General features: G+C 58.6%; 2 protein-coding genes across 5 annotated transcripts; one reads left to right on the top strand and one right to left on the bottom strand.

Annotated features, from left to right (window-relative positions):
• Nucleotides 1-1,513: 1,513 nt before the first annotated feature.
• On the bottom strand, nucleotides 1,514-5,846 carry RRAS (RAS related). Of its 2 annotated transcripts, XM_059383089.1 has the most exons (6): nucleotides 5,646-5,813; nucleotides 3,642-3,729; nucleotides 3,444-3,546; nucleotides 3,252-3,360; nucleotides 2,359-2,477; nucleotides 2,110-2,285 (listed from the first exon to the last, which is right to left on the bottom strand). In XM_059383089.1, exons 1-6 carry the CDS (start codon nucleotides 5,796-5,798, stop codon nucleotides 2,201-2,203), a joined length of 657 nt encoding a protein of 218 aa, XP_059239072.1. In that variant the 5' UTR covers nucleotides 5,799-5,813; the 3' UTR covers nucleotides 2,110-2,200. The 2 variants fall into 2 exon arrangements, with proteins under 2 accessions (XP_059239071.1, XP_059239072.1); XM_059383088.1 differs by lacking the exon at nucleotides 3,252-3,360 and having other exon boundaries at nucleotides 1,514-2,285; nucleotides 5,646-5,846.
• Nucleotides 5,847-7,421: 1,575 nt separating this feature from the next.
• SCAF1 (SR-related CTD associated factor 1) lies at nucleotides 7,422-20,542 on the top strand. 3 transcript variants are annotated; one of them, XM_059381714.1, is made up of 11 exons: nucleotides 7,422-7,527; nucleotides 10,201-10,314; nucleotides 10,567-10,624; nucleotides 11,383-11,477; nucleotides 11,786-11,886; nucleotides 11,977-12,092; nucleotides 14,900-17,740; nucleotides 18,365-18,447; nucleotides 18,678-18,896; nucleotides 19,666-19,794; nucleotides 20,106-20,542. In XM_059381714.1, the coding sequence occupies exons 2-11, from the start codon at nucleotides 10,207-10,209 to the stop codon at nucleotides 20,295-20,297; spliced, it is 3,942 nt and encodes a 1,313-aa protein (XP_059237697.1). In that variant the 5' UTR covers nucleotides 7,422-7,527; nucleotides 10,201-10,206; the 3' UTR covers nucleotides 20,298-20,542. The 3 variants fall into 3 exon arrangements, with proteins under 3 accessions (XP_059237697.1, XP_059237698.1, XP_059237699.1); XM_059381715.1 differs by lacking the exon at nucleotides 7,422-7,527 and adding an exon at nucleotides 7,855-7,875; XM_059381716.1 differs by lacking the exon at nucleotides 7,422-7,527 and adding an exon at nucleotides 7,970-7,990.
• Nucleotides 20,543-20,743: the final 201 nt, after the last annotated feature.

The following is a 20,743-nucleotide window of genomic DNA, read 5'->3' as shown; positions in this document are numbered from 1 at the left end:
GCCCCAAGAGGTTTGTTGGAGGTCCAAGAGATGGCAGAAGGAGAGGGTGGCAAAGATGTTTAAAGAGGGACATCAGAACCCTGAGAGGCTTTGAATCATGGGCAGGGCCTGCCGGAGCACTGGGGAGGGCAGGATGGGGAAAGGCATGCGCACACTTAAGGAGATGCCAACTGGGGCCACACCAGCCCCTTCACTGTTCCCTGAGGAGCTTGGGATAGCTGATGCTCGCGAGCTACCCAGAAATGGTCTGCCAGCTGTTGTGTGGGTTTGTATGTGTGCCTTTTTCTGGGGGTGAGCAGTAGCTTCTGTCACCTCTGCAAATCTCATTGTCGTCCTTAAAGAAGCAGGGTGTCCCAGGCAAGAACTTGGCACTGATGGACAGTGCAAAAAAAGACTAAGGCCCTCTGCCAAGGTGGCGGTGATGGGGGGCTGACCAGGGAGGGAGACCTTGGCATAGGACTCCCCTGATTCCCTAGAGTGCTTCACCTCTCTGGCTGGGGTTAGGGGGAGAGGTCAGAGCTCATCTGGAAAGTGATAGAATCTGTCCCCCCAGCCCCATCCTTGTCCCGCAGGGGTTGGGGCCCTGGCAAGCAGAGGTCCTGGGGCTAGAGGGAGTGAACGTGCAACACAATACGTGGGAGCCACGCTTATTCCCAGGGCGGAAGGTTGAACACAGGCCAAGGATTCTGTGATAATGAAACCCGGAAGGGGATACTGAGCTAATCATTGTTCTGATCTGGAGTACAGAGGGACATTCATGGTTCTGGGGCAGGAGGAGAAGTGGGGCCTCTGTCGCTGATACAGAGCACTTAGTATACTCCAAACGATGTTCATCTTCTGGGTCCAGATAGGTTCCTAAAGGCCTCCTGGAAGTAGTTCTGTGATCTTCCCCGTTTGACAGCTGAGAAGTCAGAGGGGCTGCCGGGGCCTTCCTCTACCCTTGAACCAGGAAGTAGATTCTGGGGTGGGTGTGAGGGTTGCTGTTTGGAACCAAGGGTCAAGGGATCGAGTCCAAGCATGGCAGACGTTGGGGTAGGAGGAGTAGATTGTGGATTGGTGACAGTTACAAGTGGTGATCAAAGTTCCAAGGCATGGGATCGGAGGGTGAGGTTTCTGGCCTGCAGTGTTGACTCGGTGTTGGAGTTTAGGGACACCTGTCACGCTTGGTAGGTAGGCAAGGGATGGTCTCCCTGTGGTACCAGCCTTCCAGGTTAGCAAATAGACTGAAGAATTAGGGGTCCTGGGTGGAATTTGGAGGAATCCAAGGGTTCCCAGACAAGCTGGTTAGCAACTTTGGGGGAGGCCTGAAGATGACCCACACTTCAGCCCTTTCCAGGAAAGAGGCTCAGATGGAAAGTGTGTCTACACCGGCCACAAGTTGGATTAAGGGTTTGGACTCAGATGTCAGTCCAATTGGGGACTTTCTGGAAACGAGAACTTGCCAGCCAGCTGCTTGGACACCGTTCTGCCCACCTGTCCCTGCTCCCTCCTGTAGCCAAAAGGTCTTTTTCAATATATATTGGCAGTGGGAGGGGACAGGCAGGGGTTGTAGCAGAGGTCAGTTTCCAAGATCCTGGAGCCTTCTGGAACACCACTACCTGGTAAATTTATATAGCCACATGTAGTTTCGGGCTAGCTTACTGAACAGTGCAGTTCTAGAACTTTTCAGGAAAGAAAAAAATTTTTTGAGCTGTTTATTCCCATCCCGGCAAAATGCCCACCCAAACACGAAAGGGCAGAATGGCCTTCATTGAAGGCAATGCAGAGGTCCAGCCACTTAGCTTGCCTTGGCTCGTTCTCTGCCCACCCCTCCCATCCCCTCCCAGCCAAGCAAAGGGTTCTAGATCTGATGGTGGTAGGTGGAGTGAGACTTTTACCTTTGTGCACCATGAATTCACCCACCACCCCTTTTCCCTTCCCAAAAAGCACTTTCTGACATTGGCAGTGAAGTTTATTTCCCTGGGGGTGGAGAGGGGAATTATATACAGCAGTGACCCGGATGCCCGGGAGCCCCTCACCCCAACAAGGGGCTTGGGTGGGGAATGGAGGCATTGGCAGAAGGCACACAGTGGCGATGTCCCGGAGGAGGCCAGGAATTCCGGGTGAGGGTGTAGTGTATCCTGGGAAACCTAGATGGGGAAACAGGCTCGGTGAAGGCAGCTGGTCCCAAGTGCTGGTCGCTCCTCTCACACCCCTGGGGCTACAGAAGGATGCAGGGACAGCCTCCATCTTTCTTCCTGGGGGCGCTGGGTGGGCTGGGCGGGAGCTCTTGTTCCTGGTACTTCCTGTGGGAAGAAGCTGGTGAGTCCGGGTCGCTGGAACTGGGGACAGGGACAACAGGAAAGGTGCTCTGCTCACCGGACAGCCCGCACCAGCTGCTCGAAGGCTTCGTCCACATTGAGGCGCAGCTTGGCCGAGGCCTCAAAGTAGGCCACGTGGTGGGAGGCGCCAAAGGCAGAGGCTTCAGATCGGGGGACCTGGGAGGGGGACAGCAGGAGGAGTCAGGTGTCTGCACTCAGGGTGGGGCCCAACTGTGGGAGGGAGGCAGAAAGACACACTACACGCTCTAACGGGGGTGCCATAGTGTGGGGGTCAGGGGAAGAGAAGTTGTTTCAAGGAGATCATGGGGAACGTGCTGAGAGGGCTCAGCTCCATTAAGTAAGCAGTCTGGGAAGGCTCTGTAGACATTTGCCCTTCTGAACATCAGGTGACAGAGTTCCTCCTGCGGAGAAGTCAGGATGTCCCCTGCAGAGGCCGAGCTTTGCTTGGAAGCCTGGAAACCCCCAAAGGCTTAATCGGAAAGTTGAATTCGGTGTGGAAATCACAGTTTCTGTGTGTAGGAAGTGGTGAGAGCAGAGAAAGGGACAAGACCTGGTGGGAATCAAGTGCCAAGTCCAAGAGTTGGAGTTCTCTCTGGGGGAGGAGGGAGTGCCAAGGGAGGTCTCTGAGCAGGGAAGGGGCAGGGGCAGTGGGGGGCCTGGAGGGAGGCTCACTGAGGTGGGGATGGAGCAGAGTTGGGGCAGGTCGACCTGGGGGTCGGTGTGGGTACCCTTGGTCCCATCCAACAGTTTTCTGGGAAGTCTGACGTGCAACACTGGGAACGCAGAAGATCCAATTTGGGGGCAACCCATGTAGTGATGAGTGTGACAACAGAGGGAGCGGGACCAGGGGAGCCAGAGGAGGATGCCCAAAGGAGCCTCCCAGGTTGAGATGGGGGACAGGGGTTGGAGGCGGTGGGGAGTGTCCCAGACCTGGCGCTGTGTCTCCAGATCTGCCTTGTTCCCAACCAACACGATGGGGAAATCGTCTCGGTCCTTGACACGGAGGATCTGTGTGAAAAGCTTGCCCACCTCCTTGAAACTGCAGATGAAGCCAGAGGCATGAGCTCTGGCCAGCTGCTGGGCCCCAGCCCGCCTTGCTCCACCACCCTCGACTCCCCTCACCTCTGCCGGTCGTTAATAGCAAACACCAGCAGGAAGCCGTGTCCAGCGCGCATGTACTGCTCCCGCATGGCACCGAACTCCTCCTGGCCTGCTGTGTCCAGGACTGCAGACAGAGGGAGAGGGGCCGCCGTGGGGATGAGGCTCCCGGGAGACCTCAGCCCCACCACCATCCCCCCACCCACTCCCCGTCGCCCTCACTGTCCAGCCGGGCTGGAACACCATCCACAGCGCAGATCTTCGTATAGGAGTCTTCGATGGTTGGGTCATAGTCAGACACAAAGTAGGACTGGGGGGACAGGGAGAAGACATCATTACTGCGGTTCCTGCAGTGCCCCAGGAGAGAGGACTTAACCCTATCACTGGGTTCTGCCTCCCCCGCCCCTTCTTGTTGGATCCCTGTTCCCCTCTCTGTGGGTCTCTGTCCCTTCCTCCCACCCTACCTAGTCTCCTTTTTCCAAGTCTCTCCCAGTCCTCTCTCTCTGTACATCTCCCACATGGTGATTACATCCTAGCTGTGTAGTATTGATCAAATCACTTCCCCTCTCCGAACCTCAATTTCCTCATTTGGAAAATAAGAATAAAAGTAAGACTACACTTAATCCAGCATTTGTGAGATTTGGGGGAAATCCCTGCTAAGCATTTCACGTATGGCTTGGATCTAGTAGGTACTCAGTTATTGGGAGCTATTATTGCCCAGAATGTCTGCCTGTTTCTATCTCTCCCTCCTCCTCCTCTTCCCTCTTTTTTTTTTTCTCCTTCTTCCTCCTCCATCCTCTCCCCCTCCTTCTCAGGCAGCTTCTAGTGTCTCCTCCCAGGGGAAGGTCCCCATTCCAATCCAGCTGCCCAGAAGCTGCCCCGCCCGGAGGCTGGGCCCCTCCCTTCCTGCCTGGGTCAGGCCAGCCTCCAGCCAGGCCTTTGGCCAGCTTTGGGTCCGCCCCTGGGTGCAAGGGGCTGGAGCCTTCTTCTATATAGGCAGGGGCTCCCATGCAGGGCCTGGCTGGGGTCTCTTAAGGAGTCTGAGGCCCAGGACCCTCTGCAGTAGCACCTCAGAAAGGAGACACCTTTCTAAGGTTTCTCTAAGGTGGGAGGGTTTCCCTTGGGAATGGGCTGGAGGTTTCCTGGGCAGTGGTAGATTTTCAGGAGAGAATGGGTGATCTGGTAGCTGGGGGTCTGAGAGCTGCCTCCTGTCTGTTAGGGGAGGGGTGCTTGTTGAGGGCTTGGCCTGCAGGGCGGGTGCAGGGACCACGCCATGGGGGGATTATGAGTGTGTCTACAGAACACATCTGGAGAAGTCTGGGGTGAGAGCTGGAGAGAGCCCCAAGGTGCAAATACATTTGGGAGGTTTGTACATGTCTAGAGAATCTGAGACATCCCAAAATGCATTTACAGAGTCAGAGAAACTCCTAAGAAGTGGGTCTCTCTGGGGGGTGTCAAGAATCTGGGGGTTTCTTCAAGGAGGTGATCTGGGGGCTAGCCAAGGTTTCTGAGAGATGCTCAAGGAGTTAGAGTGGAAGAAAACTCAACATGGAGGAGTGGGTGGTTTTCCCTGGGGGAGGGTGGAGGTCTGGGTCTGGTGGGGTGAGGGATCCCTAGAACAGGACGTGCAATCATAAGAATTCTCTGGAATGGCCCAGGGGCAGGATCTTTTTGAAATCTCTTGGGTCTGACGGTGCCTCTTCTCAGGACCAGATGGTACTGGATGGGCCCCAGGCAAAGTCTGGGCACAATTTCTAGATTCTGGGGGAGCTTAGTATCTAGAGGAGGGTAATCTCCCAGTTAGGCTTTGGATGGCTCAGACGGGAAGCTGGAACCTGGGATCTGGGGGAGATGGGGCTCAGGGTAGGGGGAAGTGACACCTAGGGGTGGGGGCCTATGGGAGTGCTTAGGGTCTATATGGGGTGACTTTTGGATTTAGGATGCTCCCAGGAGGTGCTCAAGGTCAAGTCAGCAGGGAAGCGGGGTCTTGGGTACTGGGAGGAGGGATGGGGGGAGTCTCAGGATGCGAGTATAAGTCCCTTGTGTAGAGGGGAGAGGGCCCGGAGCTGGGGGGCTCAGGGTCACCATCTGAGGGGATTTTTTAAGATTAGAAGGTCTCATAGGAGGGTCTCAGTGATGGATCGAGGGGAAATCGGGGTCTCAGGGATCTCCCAAAGGGCTCAGTTCTAGGTCCCGGGGGCACCCCCCCGGGTGAGGGCCCACTACCTGGATGAACTGGATGGTCAGCGCGCTCTTGCCCACGCCGCCGCCGCCTACGACCACCAGCTTGTGTGTCTCGCTGGGTGGGGGGTCCCCGGGCCCCGGCCCCCCGCCCCGGGGCCGCCCCCGCCCCGTCCCGGACGCCGCCCCGCTGCTCATGTCGCCACCGCTGCTGCCGCCGCCGCTACAGCCTTGGGGGGAGCCGGGCGGGGCCTAGGGGCGGGCCCCGCTAATAAGGCTACTGCATAATCATGAGCTCCGGAGAGAAGGACTGGGAGTCTCGGGACGCTTAGGAGGTAAGGCCCGGGAAAAGGAGGAGCTATGCTAATAAGGGAGGGGGAAAGGCTTTCCTTGTGAAGGGGAATTCCGAATGGGGCGGGGATATGCTAACGCGAGGGCTAAGCTCACCCGGAGCAGCGCCACGCGCTCTCTGCTGGCGGGCCGTCTGTGGGCGGGGATATGCTAATACGATCCCTCACGCTTTCGGCGGACGGGTCGGGAAAATCGTTCGGGGAGGTGCTATGCAAATGAGGATCCCGGAGGCATCGCTTTTCAGGGAACCATCCCCTAGGCCCCGTTTTTAGTAGGCGGGGTTCGTCGACTCGCGCGCGGCCGTATATAGGCGCGCTCGAAGGAAGGAGCGGGTCTTGAAGGGAAGCTCCACCTCCGTCTTGGGATCCTAGCCAAACTTCCGACCCGGGCGTCTAGGCTGGACGCCGGAGTCTCCGCCCGCTAAGGGACCCAGGCTTCCGGTTCCCGGAGTCCCAGCCAAGCGGAAGACAGACTGGGAGGGGAGGTGGGGCCCTGGAGGGGGACAGCGGGGTAACGGGACAGGGAGGGGCCGTGAGATCACTGCATTCCTAATCCCTGAGCCAGCTCGCCCAAACTGGGGTGGTTGGATCATTGAAGGGCCTCGGGCCAGATTTTCTGAGTCCTGAAGGAGTAAGATGAGGGCCCAGACTCCGGGGTCTCTCGGGGAGAATGAGACTGGAGTTCTGAATTCCTGGGTCCCGGGGAGTAGGGGATCAGGGAGTCTTTACTACTAGGTTCCGCAAAGGAGAGAGCTGGGGGCGTGGACTCTTGGGTCCAGGGGTTGGTGGGGCCGGGTATTCAGATATCTGGATCTGAGGGAATCCGGATTGGGAACCCGAATACCTGTGTCTGTGTGAAGTGAAGTACGAGTTTGAGACCAGGAGTGGAAGGATGGAGGAAGGATGGGCATGAGGGCCTGACTTCTGTTTGTGAGGAAGGAGAGGTCGAACTCCCCAGTCCCAGGAAGGAAGAAAATGGGAGTCCGAACTCCTGCTGAGTGAGATGAAATCGGAATTTGGACTTTTCCATCTTGAATGAGGAGGAGGTTGTAGGGTCGGGCTCCTCGGCTCTATATTTAGAGGGGATTTAGGAGACCGGGATATTCTGGGAATCCCCAGCAGGTGGGCGGCGCAACTCCCAGCCAGCACGGCTTTTTTTCTACCGTCCACTTTTCGGAACTACAATTCCCTTGCAGCCACCCTGCTCAGGGTTTCACGTCACTTCCTGTTCCGCAGCTCTTTCCGCGCGCGCGCAGGGCACTGTGGGGCCTTGTAGCGGGCTACCGCAACCCCGCCCCCTTCACCTCTCACTTCCTTGCTGTCCCCGCGCGACGAAGGCGACGCGCGGACTACGCCTCCCGGCGTCCGTCGCGCGCGCCCCTGCCTGTGTGCCCGATTGGCTTCTGGGAAACTGAGTCCGGAGTCTTCCCACCAGCCTTCACGGCACCGTGCTCGGTACTTGAAGTCCCGGCAAGCTCGGCGGCGTTTTAGCTCCGCCCCTCTCCTCCTTCTGCTCGCGAGCCCCCCCAGCCCGCCCCGCCCCGCGCCGGGGCCGGAGCCGCAGCCCGAGCGGCGGGGTAAGATGGCGGCGGCAGTCTGGGCCGCGGGGCTCGGGCCTATTGGGGTGGGCGGGGCGGAGTCGGGTCGCTAGTTGTCCTGGGGTCCTCCCCACACGCCGCGGGGCCTGGAGGACTTAGCGGGGCGGCCTCGGGCCCGGCAGCGGCGGCGGAACCTGGTGCCGAGCGGGGGGCCTTCTTAAGGCCCCGGGACGCGTCTGTGGGTTCCGGGGGGCATCTGCGGGGCGTCCCCGTGAGGAGTGGGGACGTCCACCGGGCTGGACCGGGACTGGAGCCTGCTCTCCATCACCTAGCTGGCGTGGGTCATTTCTATAGGCACTGCTGATCGTCTTTATGGGCTGACCAGAGGTTAGGGTCTGTTTATAGGGTTCTGGGGCCATCTTGAGATCTTGAGATATGTCCCAGGGTGAAGGAGGTCTGCAAGAGCTAAGGAGTATCTGCAGAGCCATCTATAGCGCCCGGGGTATGTCTGTTAGGGCTGGGAGTGTCTGCATGAGCTGACTTGAGGATGCGGCTCACCTACATGGGTCTGGGGCCATTTAGCGGGCCTGAGAGAACTGTTGGAGGGCCAGGAAGCCTTTTAGGGCCACCCTGACGGGTGGGGTATGCCCACCAAGGGAGGGGGGCAAATTCTGAGGTGTGCTGTGAGGCCTGGATGGGTCTCTAACCTCTGGAGAGTGTCTAATCTGGGTGACAGGAGGCTGGGGGCAGTTAGAAGGACCTGGAACCATCTAGTTGGCTTTCAGTGTGACTGCAAGAGTGCAGTCTTTATGCCTGGAGCAAATTCGAATGCCTTTTGAGGCTGTATAATCGCGTGGAGAACAAGACAAAGGAGAGTATTGGAAAATTTGCCCAGCTCAAATGTACTTGCACTTTATAATGTAATTCAAATGAAAAAATGTTTTTAAATTCTGCATTGCCCTGGAGCTATAGAGATTAGAATTAGTCCACATTTGTGTGGGGAAGTCTGTAGGATCACCTAGATTCATTTAGTGCAATGCTTTTCAAACTCTTTTGACCTTGATCTACAGTAAGAAGTACATTTTTTGTTGATACCCATTGCATATTCCCCTGTGTTGAATACCAAAGTCCCATTAATTCATATTTCCACTTAACGCCCTGCAATGTACTGTAAAGATTTTTCTCCTGAGTTCAATTTACTTATTTTTTTATAACAATCTATTCGTGAACCACTATACTCCTATCATACTGTAGTTGGGGAAACACTGACCTATAGGGACTTAACAATGTCTGCAGAATGTGTTTTCATGTTGAAAAGATCCAAAGAGCCCTGGGTGTGTCTGCAAAGCCCAGGGCATGGCCACATGGGCAAGGAATCATCTTCATACGCTGCAGAGGGCTTGGAGATCTGTGTGTCTACTCAGCAGGTCTCAATTAGGCTTCTGTTATGTGACAGTCACTGTTCGGCGTAGCAGGTGCTTCCCCCAGAGGTGCTGGAGAGCAGCTCCAGGGCTGGGAACTGTCCACAGGGGTTTATAGGCAGGACATGTTAGTGGGAGTTAGGGAAGGAGCTCCAGGCTCATTGCTGAGAGCTTTGGCTTAGCTTGGAAATCTGTGGTAGGAGAGAGACCTTTGCAGCAAAGGTCTGGGAGAGTGGCAGAGATAAACCTAGGCCTCTGGAGGCTAATAATGCTAATTATTGTTACTTTGTATTGAACGCTTGGGCTGTGCTGACTCTGTGGCAGAAGTCAGTCCATTTTGAATTCTCACAGCCCTTCTTGGCCATAGATACTCCTGTTGTGCCTGTCCAGATAAGCACAATGAGTCAGTGTGGGGGGCAGTTTAGGGGTTTTAAAGCTTTCTGGCAACTCAGATTGGATATTGTTTTCAAAGTGGCAGATTTGATGGTTACAGGGAAGCTAGCAGCTGAAATAGTCATGCTTTCTGAAGTCCTAATCCAGACACCCACCAGTGCGAGGGATCATCTCTCCGCTTTAGTATAATCTAAGAATTTCTGTGACATCACGAAAGCTTGAGCCATGCTTTCATCCAGTGGGCACATAGGCCTTAGGTGGATGCCCTCTGTGGGGTCAGGTGAACAGCCTGCCTTTCTGAAAGCAGTGTTTTCAGTTCAGCACTGGTTTTATACATTGCTCTATTGCAGTTCCATCTTTTGCATATAAATACAATTTTTTGGTTCTGCGCCATCGAGGAGAGTTGATGCTGTAGGAAGTGGTGTGGTATTTGAGGTACACCCAGCCCACTGGTGCATGTCTCAGTTTGGGAAAGGAGGGTTTAGGAGACTATGGGACACAGTATTTGAAATCACAACTCAACCAAAAAAAATCTTGGCATTGGGTTGGGTCTTAGGAGGGTGGGCAGTGAGGTCTTAAAGCTTGGCCGTGGGGGAAGCTGTGGGCACTTGGGCGTGCCTTGTTGAAAGGGGAGGCTGGGAAGGCCTCCCTTCCACAAAGGGGGGCAGCTGGGATCCAGGCAAGGGAAGAGAGCCCATTCTGGTCCCTCCGATGGCTGCACTGGGTGTGGAGCTCGCCCAAGGACTGGAGTGCAGCGGTAGAAGGGAGGGATTCCAGAGAGGTTGCTGAACAAAGCAACATTGGAGGCCCTTGAGGTCTTTGCATCCATTTCCTGCTCCTCCCGGAACCCCCCTGCGCCCTGGTCTCCACTCCAAACTGTCACCCTCTCAACTACCAGGTGACCATGGAGGAAGAAGATGAGTCCCGAGGGAAGACAGAGGAGTCGGGCGAGGATCGGGGCGATGGTCCACCGGACAGAGACCCCACACTTTCTCCTTCTGCCTTTATCCTGGTAAGGCTGGTAGACACCCAGGGCCAAGGCAGGCAGGGATGGGCTGCAAGTTCAGATTTGGGGGCCCAACACCTGGGCCCTGGTGGGGAGGAGGGGCTGGGGGCCTGGACTCTTGGCTCCTCTGATGGGTTCGGATTTGGCTATAGGGGTGTCTGGAATGGCTGTCTCCCAGGAGCAGAGCTTGTAATCATTTGCACGAGTCCCCTGACTGCCCTTTCTTTCCATCCCCTTCACCCTCCACCTTTTCTCTAGCGGGCCATTCAGCAGGCTGTGGGAAGTTCCCTGCAGGGGGATCTGCCAAATGATAAAGGTATGATGGGCTCTGGTTCCTCTTAGCCTCCTGTCCCATCTCTGTGTTCTTTACCCTAATTTCATTCATAACCACTCTTCTGAGGCCTCCTGGGCACCACTCTCATGCTGGCACAGGGAGCCAAAAGATGGGTCAGACTCCATGGCTGCCTCGGAGGGGCTGCCAGTCTGATGGAGGGGAGACGCCATCACTGGGCAGAAGTGGCCCAAGGCACTGTCGGAGGGCAGGAGGAGGCCTGGTTCAGGGAGTGTGTGGGGGAGGAGATGGGGTCTGTCTGGGAAGGCTTCCCAGAGGGGTAAACAGGGGAACTGGGTCTCTAAGGATGCAATCTAAGGAGCGATCCAGTAAAGAGGGAAGCCTGGTAGGCAGAGGCAGCCAGCAGGTGCACAGCACTGGGCCACCTTGCAGGACTGCGTCATCTTTTCTGGGGCTGGTGGGCGCGGGGGGTATGAGCAGGAGTCAAGGCAGGGGAGTTCCTTGGGGATTGGGCCCTAGGAAGGCTCTAAAGGCACACAGTGCCTTGTCTGGACAGCATCCTGAGGGCAGCTAGGAGGACAGAGGGGTGAGAGCACTGGCGCCTCAGAATGGTGTTGGGGAGTCCTTCCGGGACCTGAGCTGGGGCGTGGTGGAAGGAGGCAGGGAGAGCCGGCAGGTCCTTGGTTCCCTTGGCAAGAGCTAAGCAGGCCCCCCTTTCCTCTGCCCCACAGAGTCTCTGTGTCTAGTCTCGTTTCCAATCCCCCATGCAAATCTCTCTCCAGATGGCTCCCGGTGTCATGGCCTTCGATGGAGGCGCTGCCGGAGCCCACGGTCAGAGCCCCGTTCCCAGGAGTCAGGGGGGACTGACACGGCTACTGTGAGTAAGAACAGGGGGCTGGGGGCCCAGACTTGGGGAGGGTTGCGGGGGGCTAGGTCACTGGGGTCTGGGGACCCAGACTCCTGGGGCTGGAGTCAATCAGTGGTGTTGGAGGGGCTGGGGACGTCATCTGTGGGGGTGAGCCTTGGGTCCCAGAGGCAAGTCAGGGTGAGGGAATTGGTTGGATCCTGGCATTTTCTTGGAGTTTCAGATGTTTGGGTTCCTGAGAATTTAGGGTCTGGGGAAAGGGGGTTTGTGGGTCCTCACATGAGCATATATAGGACGGAGCCCCTCCTGGCCTATTCCAGGTGTTGGACATGGCCGCAGACAGCTTCCTCTCGGGGCTGGTGAGTGTTCTGGATCCCCCAGATACCTGGGTTCCCAGCCACCTGGACCTGCGGCCTGGCGAGTGAGTAGTTGGGCAGCTGGAGTGGGAGAGGCCTTTGGCGTGGGAGCTGGAAGCTTCCCTTGGGCTCACTCACCCCCTTCCGCCCTGCAGAAGCGAGGACATGCTGGAGCTGGTGGCTGAGGTCCGAATCGGGGACAGGGATCCGATCCCTCTGCCCGTGCCTAGCCTGCTGCCCCGTCTCAGGGCCTGGAGGACAGGCAAAACGGGTATGTGGGGCCAGGGCGGAGCTGAGCAGGAGACCTCAGAGTTGTGCGGGAGTCTGCTGTCATTGGTAGTAATAGTAGTGATTGTGTCCCTTGGACAAAACCTTTAAGCCTTTGCCTGTTAGACCAAAATAAAGGCTGTGGAAAGCAATCGCTGATGTGATCGCTAGCACGAAGGAGTCGTTAGCACATGTGAGATGCTCAGCGTCCCAGGCTCTACAAGGCAGTGGAGCTGCAGTGAGAATTCATCTCCCTGGGAGCGGGAGGCCCTTAGCTCTTAGTTTCTGATTCAGTGGGTTTGGGGTGGGGCTTGGGAGTTTGCATTTCTAACTAGTTCTTCAGGGCTGCTGCTGCTGCTGGCCCCCAGGGCCCAGGTTTAGACTTCCTTCTGCATGGATGTCTGCAGTTGGGAGGGGTGGAGAAGAGAGGAAGGCTCTATCAGCTCGGGTGCAGCATGAGGGCAGCTAGGGATGCTATTTGGCAGCTGACTTTGGGCCCCCACCCTGGCCCAGTTTGTTTTCTTTGATTTTTTTTTTACAGTTGTGGGTTTCCTTGTCTATTAGGCTCAGGGAACGTGATACCTCGGGCCCACCACACTCTTCGGGGCCCACAAGAATATGTTCATTTCTTTTCAAATTAGAAGTCTAGAGGATAAATAAAGGGGCATGGCAGTGTCCTAATAAAACTTTATTGACAAAAGCAGATGACCTAGGGATTTGGCCCCAGACATTCAGTGATGCAGACGTATCTGGAACCTGAGAGCTGTTTTGCCCTGGGGTGGGGTGGGGAGGATGCTGGGATTGTGATTTATTTCCTTGTTACCGGCGGTTTTCTTCCTCCATTTGGAAACTATTAAGAATTTAGGGGGAAAAAAACTCACCCTTAATCCTACATCATATAAAAATTATATAAAGAAGTGGCTGTCCTGCAGTTCCAGACTGCTCCGGCCTGTGGATTCCCTATACCTCTGGGGGTAGTAATAATTCGTAAGCAGGGTAGAAGAGCTCATGCTCACCGGGTCCTCGCAGGCCAGGCACAGTCTGGTTTGGTCCCCATAGCTGCTTGTCCAGTCCCCTTGTCCTCGTGAGGTGTGAATGCTCTCATCACCATCCTCCTCTGCTTACGTTTCTTTCTTTTTTTTTTTTTTTTTTAAGATTTTGTTTCTTTTAGATTTTATTTATTTATTTTATTTTATTTATTTATTTATTTATTTATTTATTTATTTATTTGACAGAGATCACGAATAGGCAGAAAGGCAGGCAGAGAGAAAGGGGGGAAGCAGGCTCCCCGCTGAGCAGAGAGCCTGATGTGGGGCTCAATCCCAGGACCCTGAGATCACGACCCGAGCTAAAGGCAGAGGCTTTAACCCACTGCGCCACCCAGGTGCCCCTCTGCTTACGTTTCTTTCCTTTTTTCCTTTTTCTCTTTCTTTCTTAGATTTATTTATGTATTTTAGAGGGGTTGGGGGAGGGCAGAGGGAGAGAGAGAATCTCAAGCAGGCTCCCTGCCAAGTGCAGAGCCTGACAAAGGGCTTTGATCTCATGATCCTGAGATCATGACCTGAGCCGAAATCAAGAGTCGGAGGCTGAACTGCACCACCCGGGCATCCCCTCTTGCTTTTTATCTTCTTCCTCAGCCCTCAGTAGCTGGTGGGCTTTCTCTGTGGCTCCTTGAGATTTCTCTCCCTGCTTGATGTGAGCTCCTTGAAGGCAGGGACTTTATCCCTTGTGCTCACTCTTCTATTCCTCGTACCCCAGACTGCCCTTGGCACAAGATAGGTGATCAGTAAAAATGTCCTGAATGAATGAGTGGACCCCACTGTAGAGATGAGGAAACTGAGACAGGCAGCAGTTGAGGTCCTTGTCCTTGGTCATGTCATGGGTGAGGGCTTAGAGCCTGGGATAGGGTTGAGAGGTGGCTCTGGGACTGCCCTCATGAGCCCTGGCTATCCTGGCACTGTCCACCTGACCATGCTAGCATCCTGGCCGTTGCAGCACCCTGTAGTATGTGGTTGAGAGGGGAGGTTGAGAGGGCACCCCATTGTGTGTGTCTGGAGGTGTGGCCCTGGTCCATTGTCTCCATGTGGGATTTATGGCCCTGAGACCCTGTCTTCAAGAAAGCATGGCCTCGGGAAGCAGCAAGGATGATGCGGGAAAGCACGATGCCAGTGGGTAGGAGGGGCGGACCCTGGTTGTTCCTGTCGCTTGTCAGTCCCTTGGATGGGGCTCGTCACAGAGTGATGTGCATGAGGCGAGGACTCCAGTGGCCAGGGCTCCTCAGCTCTGCCCTTTCCTGGCTCTGGAGAGGAAGTTATCACCTTTGCAGCCGCAGGCGATTCTTTCCATGAAGCAGGATCAATTTCCCCCAGAGGCAGCCGGAGTGGTGGGCCAGAGCTCAGCTTCTCAGGTGGATTTAGGTTCAAATCCCGGCTGCCCCACTCTGGCCCTTGTCTTCTGTGGTAACACCGGTCATGGGCTTCTTGGGCTGCAGGCCAGGGGACGTCTCAGGATATGGGAGCACAGGCTCGGTGGCACACTGACTGAGTCCACACCCAGCTTCTCCCCGCTGTGGGCCCTTCGGGAAGATACTGCAGCTCCCTGAGCCTCAGTGTCCTCCAGTGGTGTGGAGTTGTGGGAATGTGCTGTGAGTCAGGCCGAGTTAAGTGCTGAGAGCTGTGTCTGCTGGCGCCCTGAGGGCCGCCGGAGGAGGGCAGTGGCTGGGGTGCTGTCCTGCCCGTGGGCGCTGTGCAGGACACCGGGAGGAGGGTGTGCACCTGACCATGGTTCTCCGTCTCCACCGTTTCTTTGCAGTTTCTCCACAGCCCCACTCTTCTCGACCCTCCTGTGCCCGCCACCTCCTCACCTTGGGCACTGGAGATGGGGGCCCAGCCCCTCCCCCTGCCCCCTCCTCTGCGTCCTCCTCACCCTCCCCTTCCCCTTCATCTTCCTCTCCCTCCCCTCCCCCACCTCCCCCACCCCCAGCACCCCCGGCTCCACCTGCCCCCCGATTTGACATCTATGACCCCTTCCACCCCACCGATGAGGCCTATTCCCCACCGCCTGCTCCGGAGCAGAAGTATGACCCCTTTGAGCCCACTGGCTCCAACCCCAGCTCATCCGCGGGGACCCCCTCACCTGAGGAAGAGGAGGAGGAGGAGGAGGAAGAGGAGGAGGAAGAGGAAGAGGAGGAAGAGGAGGAGGAAGGCTTGTCTCAGAGCATCAGCCGCATCTCGGAGACCCTGGCGGGCATCTATGATGACAACAGTCTGAGCCAGGACTTCCCAGGTGACGAGAGCCCCCGCCCGGACCCCCAGCCCCCACAGCCAACGCCAGCCCCCGGAACGCCGCCCCAGGTAGACTCCACCCGGGCGGATGGAGCCAGCCGCCGGCGCGTCTTCGTGGTGGGGACTGAGGCAGAGGCCTGTCGGGAAGGCAAGGTCTCTGTGGAGGTGGTGACAGCCGGTGGAGCCGTCATCCCGCCAACCCTGCTGCCACCGGGCGACTCAGAGATTGAGGAGGGCGAGATCGTCCAGCCTGAGGAGGAGCCCCGGGTGGCGGTGTCCCTATTTCGCCCCAGCGGCGGCCGGGCAGCGCGCCCCCCTCCCGCAGCCGCGGCACCGCCTGCGGCTCAGCCCCCGCCCCCGCCCCCCGCTCCCCGGGCCCCAGAGGGGGACGACTTCTTGTCTCTGCACGCGGAGTCGGACGGGGAGGGCGCACTGCAGGTGGACCTAGGGGAGCCTGCCCCCGCCCCACCGGCCGCTGACACGCGCTGGGGCGGCCTGGACCTGCGCCGCAAGATCCTGACGCAGCGGCGGGAGCGCTACCGCCAGCGCTCGCCCTCCCCCACAGCCGCCACTGCGGCTGCTGCCACCCCCGCCGGGCCCCCCACCCGCAAGAAGTCACGGCGGGAGCGAAAGCGGAGCGGCGGGGAGGCCAAGGAGGCTGCCTCATCCTCGTCCAGCGCTCTGCCCGCCCCACCGGCCCCGGCCTCACCCTGGGACTCCAAGAAGCACCGCTCCCGGGACCGCAAGCCGGGCTCCCACGCCTCGTCGTCCGCCCGCCGCCGCTCCCGCTCCCGCTCCGCTCGCCGCCGCTCACGCAGCACCGACCGCCGCCGCGGGGGCAGCCGCAGGTCTCGGTCCCGGGAAAAGCGGCGGCGGCGGCGGCGCTCGGCCTCCCCGCCCCCTGCCACCTCCTCCTCGTCGTCGTCCAGGCGGGAGCGGCACCGCGGCAAGCACCGAGATGGCGGCGGCAGCAAGAAAAAGAAGAAGCGCTCACGGTCCCGGGGCGAGAAGCGCTCTGGGGACAGCGAAAAGGCCCCGGTGCCCACACAGCCGCCCTCCGGCTCCAGCTCCTTGGGCGGAGAGCGCGACAGCCGCCGCCGGGGGGCCGTGCCACCCTCCATCCAGGACCTCACGGACCACGATCTCTTCGCCATCAAGCGGACCATCACCGTGGGCCGGCCTGACAAGCCCGACCCCCGCGGCCCCTCACCGGCCCCGGCCTCGTCGCCCAAGCGAGAGGTCCTGTACGACTCGGAGGGACTGAGCGCCGAGGAGCGGGGTGGCAAGAGCAGCGAGAAGGACCGGCGCCGCTCTGGGGCTGCCTCCTCCTCCTCTTCCTCCCGGGAGAAGGGATCACGGCGGAAGGCGCTGGATGGGGGGGATCGGGACCGGGACAGGGACAGAGATAGGGACAGGGACAGGTCATCCAAGAAGGTTCGGCCTCCCAAGGAGTCAGCACCCTCCTCGGGGCCCCCACCAAAGCCGCCGGTCAGCAGTGGCTCGGGCTCATCCTCCTCCTCGTGCTCCTCTTCTTCCCGGAAGGTGAAGCTGCAATCCAAGGTGGCAGTGCTGATCCGCGAAGGCGTCAGCAGTACCACGCCTGCCAAGGAGGCCGCGTCAGCGGGCCTGGGCTCCATCGGGGTCAAGTTTAGCCGAGACCGGGAGAGCCGCTCCCCCTTCCTCAAGCCCGATGAGCGGGCCCCCGCTGAGGTGGCCAAAGCAGCTCCAGGCAGCACCAAGCCCAAAAAGACCAAGGTCAAGGCCAAGGCTGGGGCCAAGAAAGCCAAGGGGACCAAGGGAAAGACCAAGCCATCCAAGACCAGGAAAAAGATCCGCAGTGGGGGCAGCAGCGGGGGCAGCGGTGGCCCTGTGATGCTAAAGAAGTCCAAGGCGGACAGCTGCAGCCAAGCAGCGGGGGCCAAGGGAGTGGAGGAGACCTCTTGGTCCGGGGAAGAACGGGCAGCCAAGGCCCCCAGCACCCCGCCCCCTAAGGCAGCCCCTCCGCCCCCCGCGCTCACACCGGACTCGCAGACGGTGGATAGCAGCTGCAAGACGCCCGAGGTCTCCTTCCTTCCCGAAGAGGCTGTGGAGGAGGCTGGAGTCCGAGGTGGTGCCGAGGAGGAGGAGGAGGAGGAAGAGGAGGAGGAGGAGGAAGAGGAGGAGGAGGAGCAGCAGCCTGCCACCACCACAGCCACCAGCACGGCTGCAGCTGCCCCAAGCACTGCCCCTAGCGCGGGGTCCACAGCCGGTGACTCGGGGGCAGAGGACGGGCCAGCCACCCGTGTTTCCCAGCTGCCCACGCTGCCCCCGCCCATGCCCTGGAACCTGCCTGCTGGTGTGGACTGCACTACCAGCGGTGTCCTGGCCCGTGAGTGTGCCCTGGGGCTGGGGGGTGCAGACAGGACTGAGAGGTGGAGGTCCTAGGGGGTCAGACTTGGAGGCAGTGGGGATGCCCTAGAAGGGGTCGGTACATAGTGTCCCAGACAGTGAGGGGCTGGGGTGGGTGAGGGCCCGGTCAGGGTCTGTCCGGGAGGCTCACTGATGTCTGGGTATGCCGGAAGAGAGCAGGTGGGTGCGCGCGGGGCAGCCAGCCTGGCGCAGACTGGGGGCCACCTGCGGGTGACCTGGGGTACGTGTGGAGGGACCAGAGAGAAGATGGGGGTGGGGGGCAGCAGTGTCCCTTGGGGGATGGCAATAGACCACAGGGGTCTTGAGACGGAATCTCGCTTCTGCCACCACCTTGTCTCCAAGTAACCTGGCCATGTTGCCCCCGACCACACGCATACCTTAAGTTTTAAGTAAGAACAGGGTGGTGGTGGTGCGGAGTGGCTCTCTCAGGGGCCGAGGCTCCCTTTTCCCAGCTCTGAGCCCAAGACCCATGGCCTCTCTAGGGGTCCGGGTGGGAGGGGGCAGCAGGTGGCCAGGTGTCGCTCACTGGCCCTTCTTGTGTCAACTCCTGATGTCCTTGTCCTCAACTGTCTGCCCCTTGCAGTGACTGCACTTCTCTTCAAGATGGAAGAAGCCAATCTGGCGAGCCGAGCAAAGGCCCAGGAACTGATCCAGGCCACCAACCAGGTGGGCTCCCCTGGGGAAGAGTCCCCATAGTCCCTTCTCTTGTGCCCTGACTCTGGTCTGGAGAGGAACTGTATTTCCCAGTGGGCCTTCGGACAAGGAAGGGATTGGCCAGAGGAGGAATCTCTGGCCCATGAGACTACTGGGAAACCAGGGCGGGAATGATGGGGGTGCGTGGTCCCTCTTCCCCTCCCCCTCCTTTTGTTCATGTTCTCTCCAACCTCTTCCCACAGATCCTCAGCCATCGAAAGCCACCCTCTAGTCTGGGGGTGACCCCAGCTCCTGTGCCCACCTCTCTGGGGCTGCCCCCTGGTCCCTCTAGCTACCTGCTCCCTGGCAGCCTCCCCCTGGGGGGCTGCGGCTCGACCCCACCCACCCCCACTGGGCTGGCTGCAGCGTCTGACAAGCGAGAGGGCAGCAGCAGCTCCGAGGGACGGGGAGACACAGACAAGGTGAGCTGGGCTTGGGGGCAGTGGGTTGTTGGTGACAGCTTTGCAGAGAACGGGAACGGATGCTGAGACACAGGGGCCCAAGGAGGACTGGAGACCGATGCCCACAGGCGGGAACTTTGATCATACCAAAGTCATTAAAATGTAAGGAGCTCGGCTTTCCCTCACATGGATGAGTGGGAGATGGGCGCTGGGTAGATTTTTTTCCCCCATTATGTGCGCACAGAGAGGGTGAGAGGTACAAAAGCACGACGACGTAAACACACCCATGTGCCGACATGTGTCTGGACTACTGTGTACTTCGTGGTCACTCGTGTCTCTCCTTCCCTCCCCATCCTTTCGTGTGAGAGGGAGGATGGTTTAAGAAAGGAAAGTCAGGCATCTGTTGGAGGGCAGGAGTGGGTGCCGGGCAGATTCGGACAGGTTTTTCCTCAGCTGCACTTGGCTCCTGCTCGGGGGGCCTCAGGGCGGTTTTCCTTTCGGTCATGTCTGCATGTTTTCCGTCCTGGTCCGACAGCCCATGGCCCACCTCTCATTTCATGTACATTTTGTGTGGACAGTGGACATGTGGGTCCTGGTCCAGGGCCACTGGGAGGGCCTGGGCTCTGGCCTGGTGGAGACCCAGCCTGGCCTGCGGTCGGGGGCGACGGCAACGAGGGGAGTGCAGGGCTGAGGCTGAGACTACAGGCAGGGGAGGGGAGGCTGGGGTTTCCGCAGGAACTCATCTGGCCTCTGCTGTCCCTTTTTCCTGCCCTGTCCCCGCCTCTGCCAGTATTTGAAGAAGCTGCACACGCAGGAGCGGGCGGTGGAGGAGGTGAAGCTGGCCATCAAGCCGTACTATCAGAAGAAGGACATCACCAAGGAGGAGTACAAGGACATCCTGCGGAAGGCTGTCCACAAGGTGGGGCCCAGAGGCGAACAGGTACACCGAGGTGGGGAGAGGAGCAGGAGGAGAGGCGGACACGTGCAGACAGATGTTACCCAGACGGGGAGCTGGGAGGGGTGCGTCTGTCTGGAAGGTGAGGAGCGGGATGGGATTTGCTTAAGCCCGCCGGGGCCTGGCCGGCTGGTGGCAGGGCTACAGATGGGGTTGTTAGCTTGGAATGGGATGGGGGGAGCAGCTCCCATCCTAGTTGCCAGCTGTGCTCAGCAGTCCAGGTGGCAGGGACCCCGGGGGTCTGGCAGTGACCAAAGCTGCCCCTCACTGCCTAGATCTGCCACAGCAAAAGCGGGGAGATCAACCCGGTGAAGGTGAGCAACTTGGTGCGGGCCTACGTCCAGCGCTACCGCTACTTTCGCAAGCACGGCCGCAAGCCTGGCGACCCCCCCGGGCCCCCGCGGCCGCCCAAGGAGCCCGGGCCCCCTGACAAGGGTGGCCCAGGACTGCCCTTGCCCCCTCTCTGAGACCTTCAGCCACCCCTTCCTTCCTTCGCCTCTTTGGAATTCTGGACGTATTTATGGCTCCACCTCCCCACTTCCCTCCCCCCATCAGTGGGATGACTGGGGGAGGGTTGCTGCAGGGAAGAGGAGAGCCCCCTGCCCTGACCCGTCCTGTGCCCCTTGCCCCCAAGCCTGTCCCCATCGCCCCTCCCTTCTGTTTGTGTCCCTCCCCCAATTTCATTAAAGATTTCATGAAATGTTAGCCCCAAGCCCCATGATTTCAGCCCTTTCTTTTCAGAGACCAGTCTGGGAAAGGGCTGGGAAAAGATACACAGGTGGTCTGGCCTATGCCCGAGGGTGGCTAGCCAGGTGTGACTCAGGCGGAGTGCATTCGCCTTTCTGGGCCTCAGTGTCCTGATCTTTGACGTGGGTGTTGGAAGGATGAAGACCCAGACAAATGAAGCACTTCT

This window comes from Mustela nigripes, chromosome 17 (genome assembly GCF_022355385.1).
Source record: "Mustela nigripes isolate SB6536 chromosome 17, MUSNIG.SB6536, whole genome shotgun sequence".
NCBI lineage: Eukaryota > Metazoa > Chordata > Mammalia > Carnivora > Mustelidae > Mustela > Mustela nigripes.
This window is presented reverse-complemented; position numbering and strand designations above follow the sequence as displayed.

Coding starts and splice junctions, on each gene's coding strand:
- RRAS (XM_059383088.1), bottom strand. CDS start 5,798: ATGAGCAGCGGGGCGGCGTCCGGGACGGGGCGGGGGCGGCCCCGGGGC. Junction 3,547..3,641: donor TGTTCCAGCCCGGCTGGACA/GTGAGGGCGACG, acceptor CTCTGTCTGCAG/TCCTGGACACAGCAGGCCAG. Junction 2,478..3,443: donor GCTATTAACGACCGGCAGAG/GTGAGGGGAGTC, acceptor TCCCCCTCCCAG/GTCCCCCGATCTGAAGCCTC.
- SCAF1 (XM_059381714.1), top strand. CDS start 10,207: ATGGAGGAAGAAGATGAGTCCCGAGGGAAGACAGAGGAGTCGGGCGAG. Junction 10,315..10,566: donor CTCCTTCTGCCTTTATCCTG/GTAAGGCTGGTA, acceptor CCTTTTCTCTAG/CGGGCCATTCAGCAGGCTGT. Junction 19,795..20,105: donor TGCGGAAGGCTGTCCACAAG/GTGGGGCCCAGA, acceptor CTCACTGCCTAG/ATCTGCCACAGCAAAAGCGG.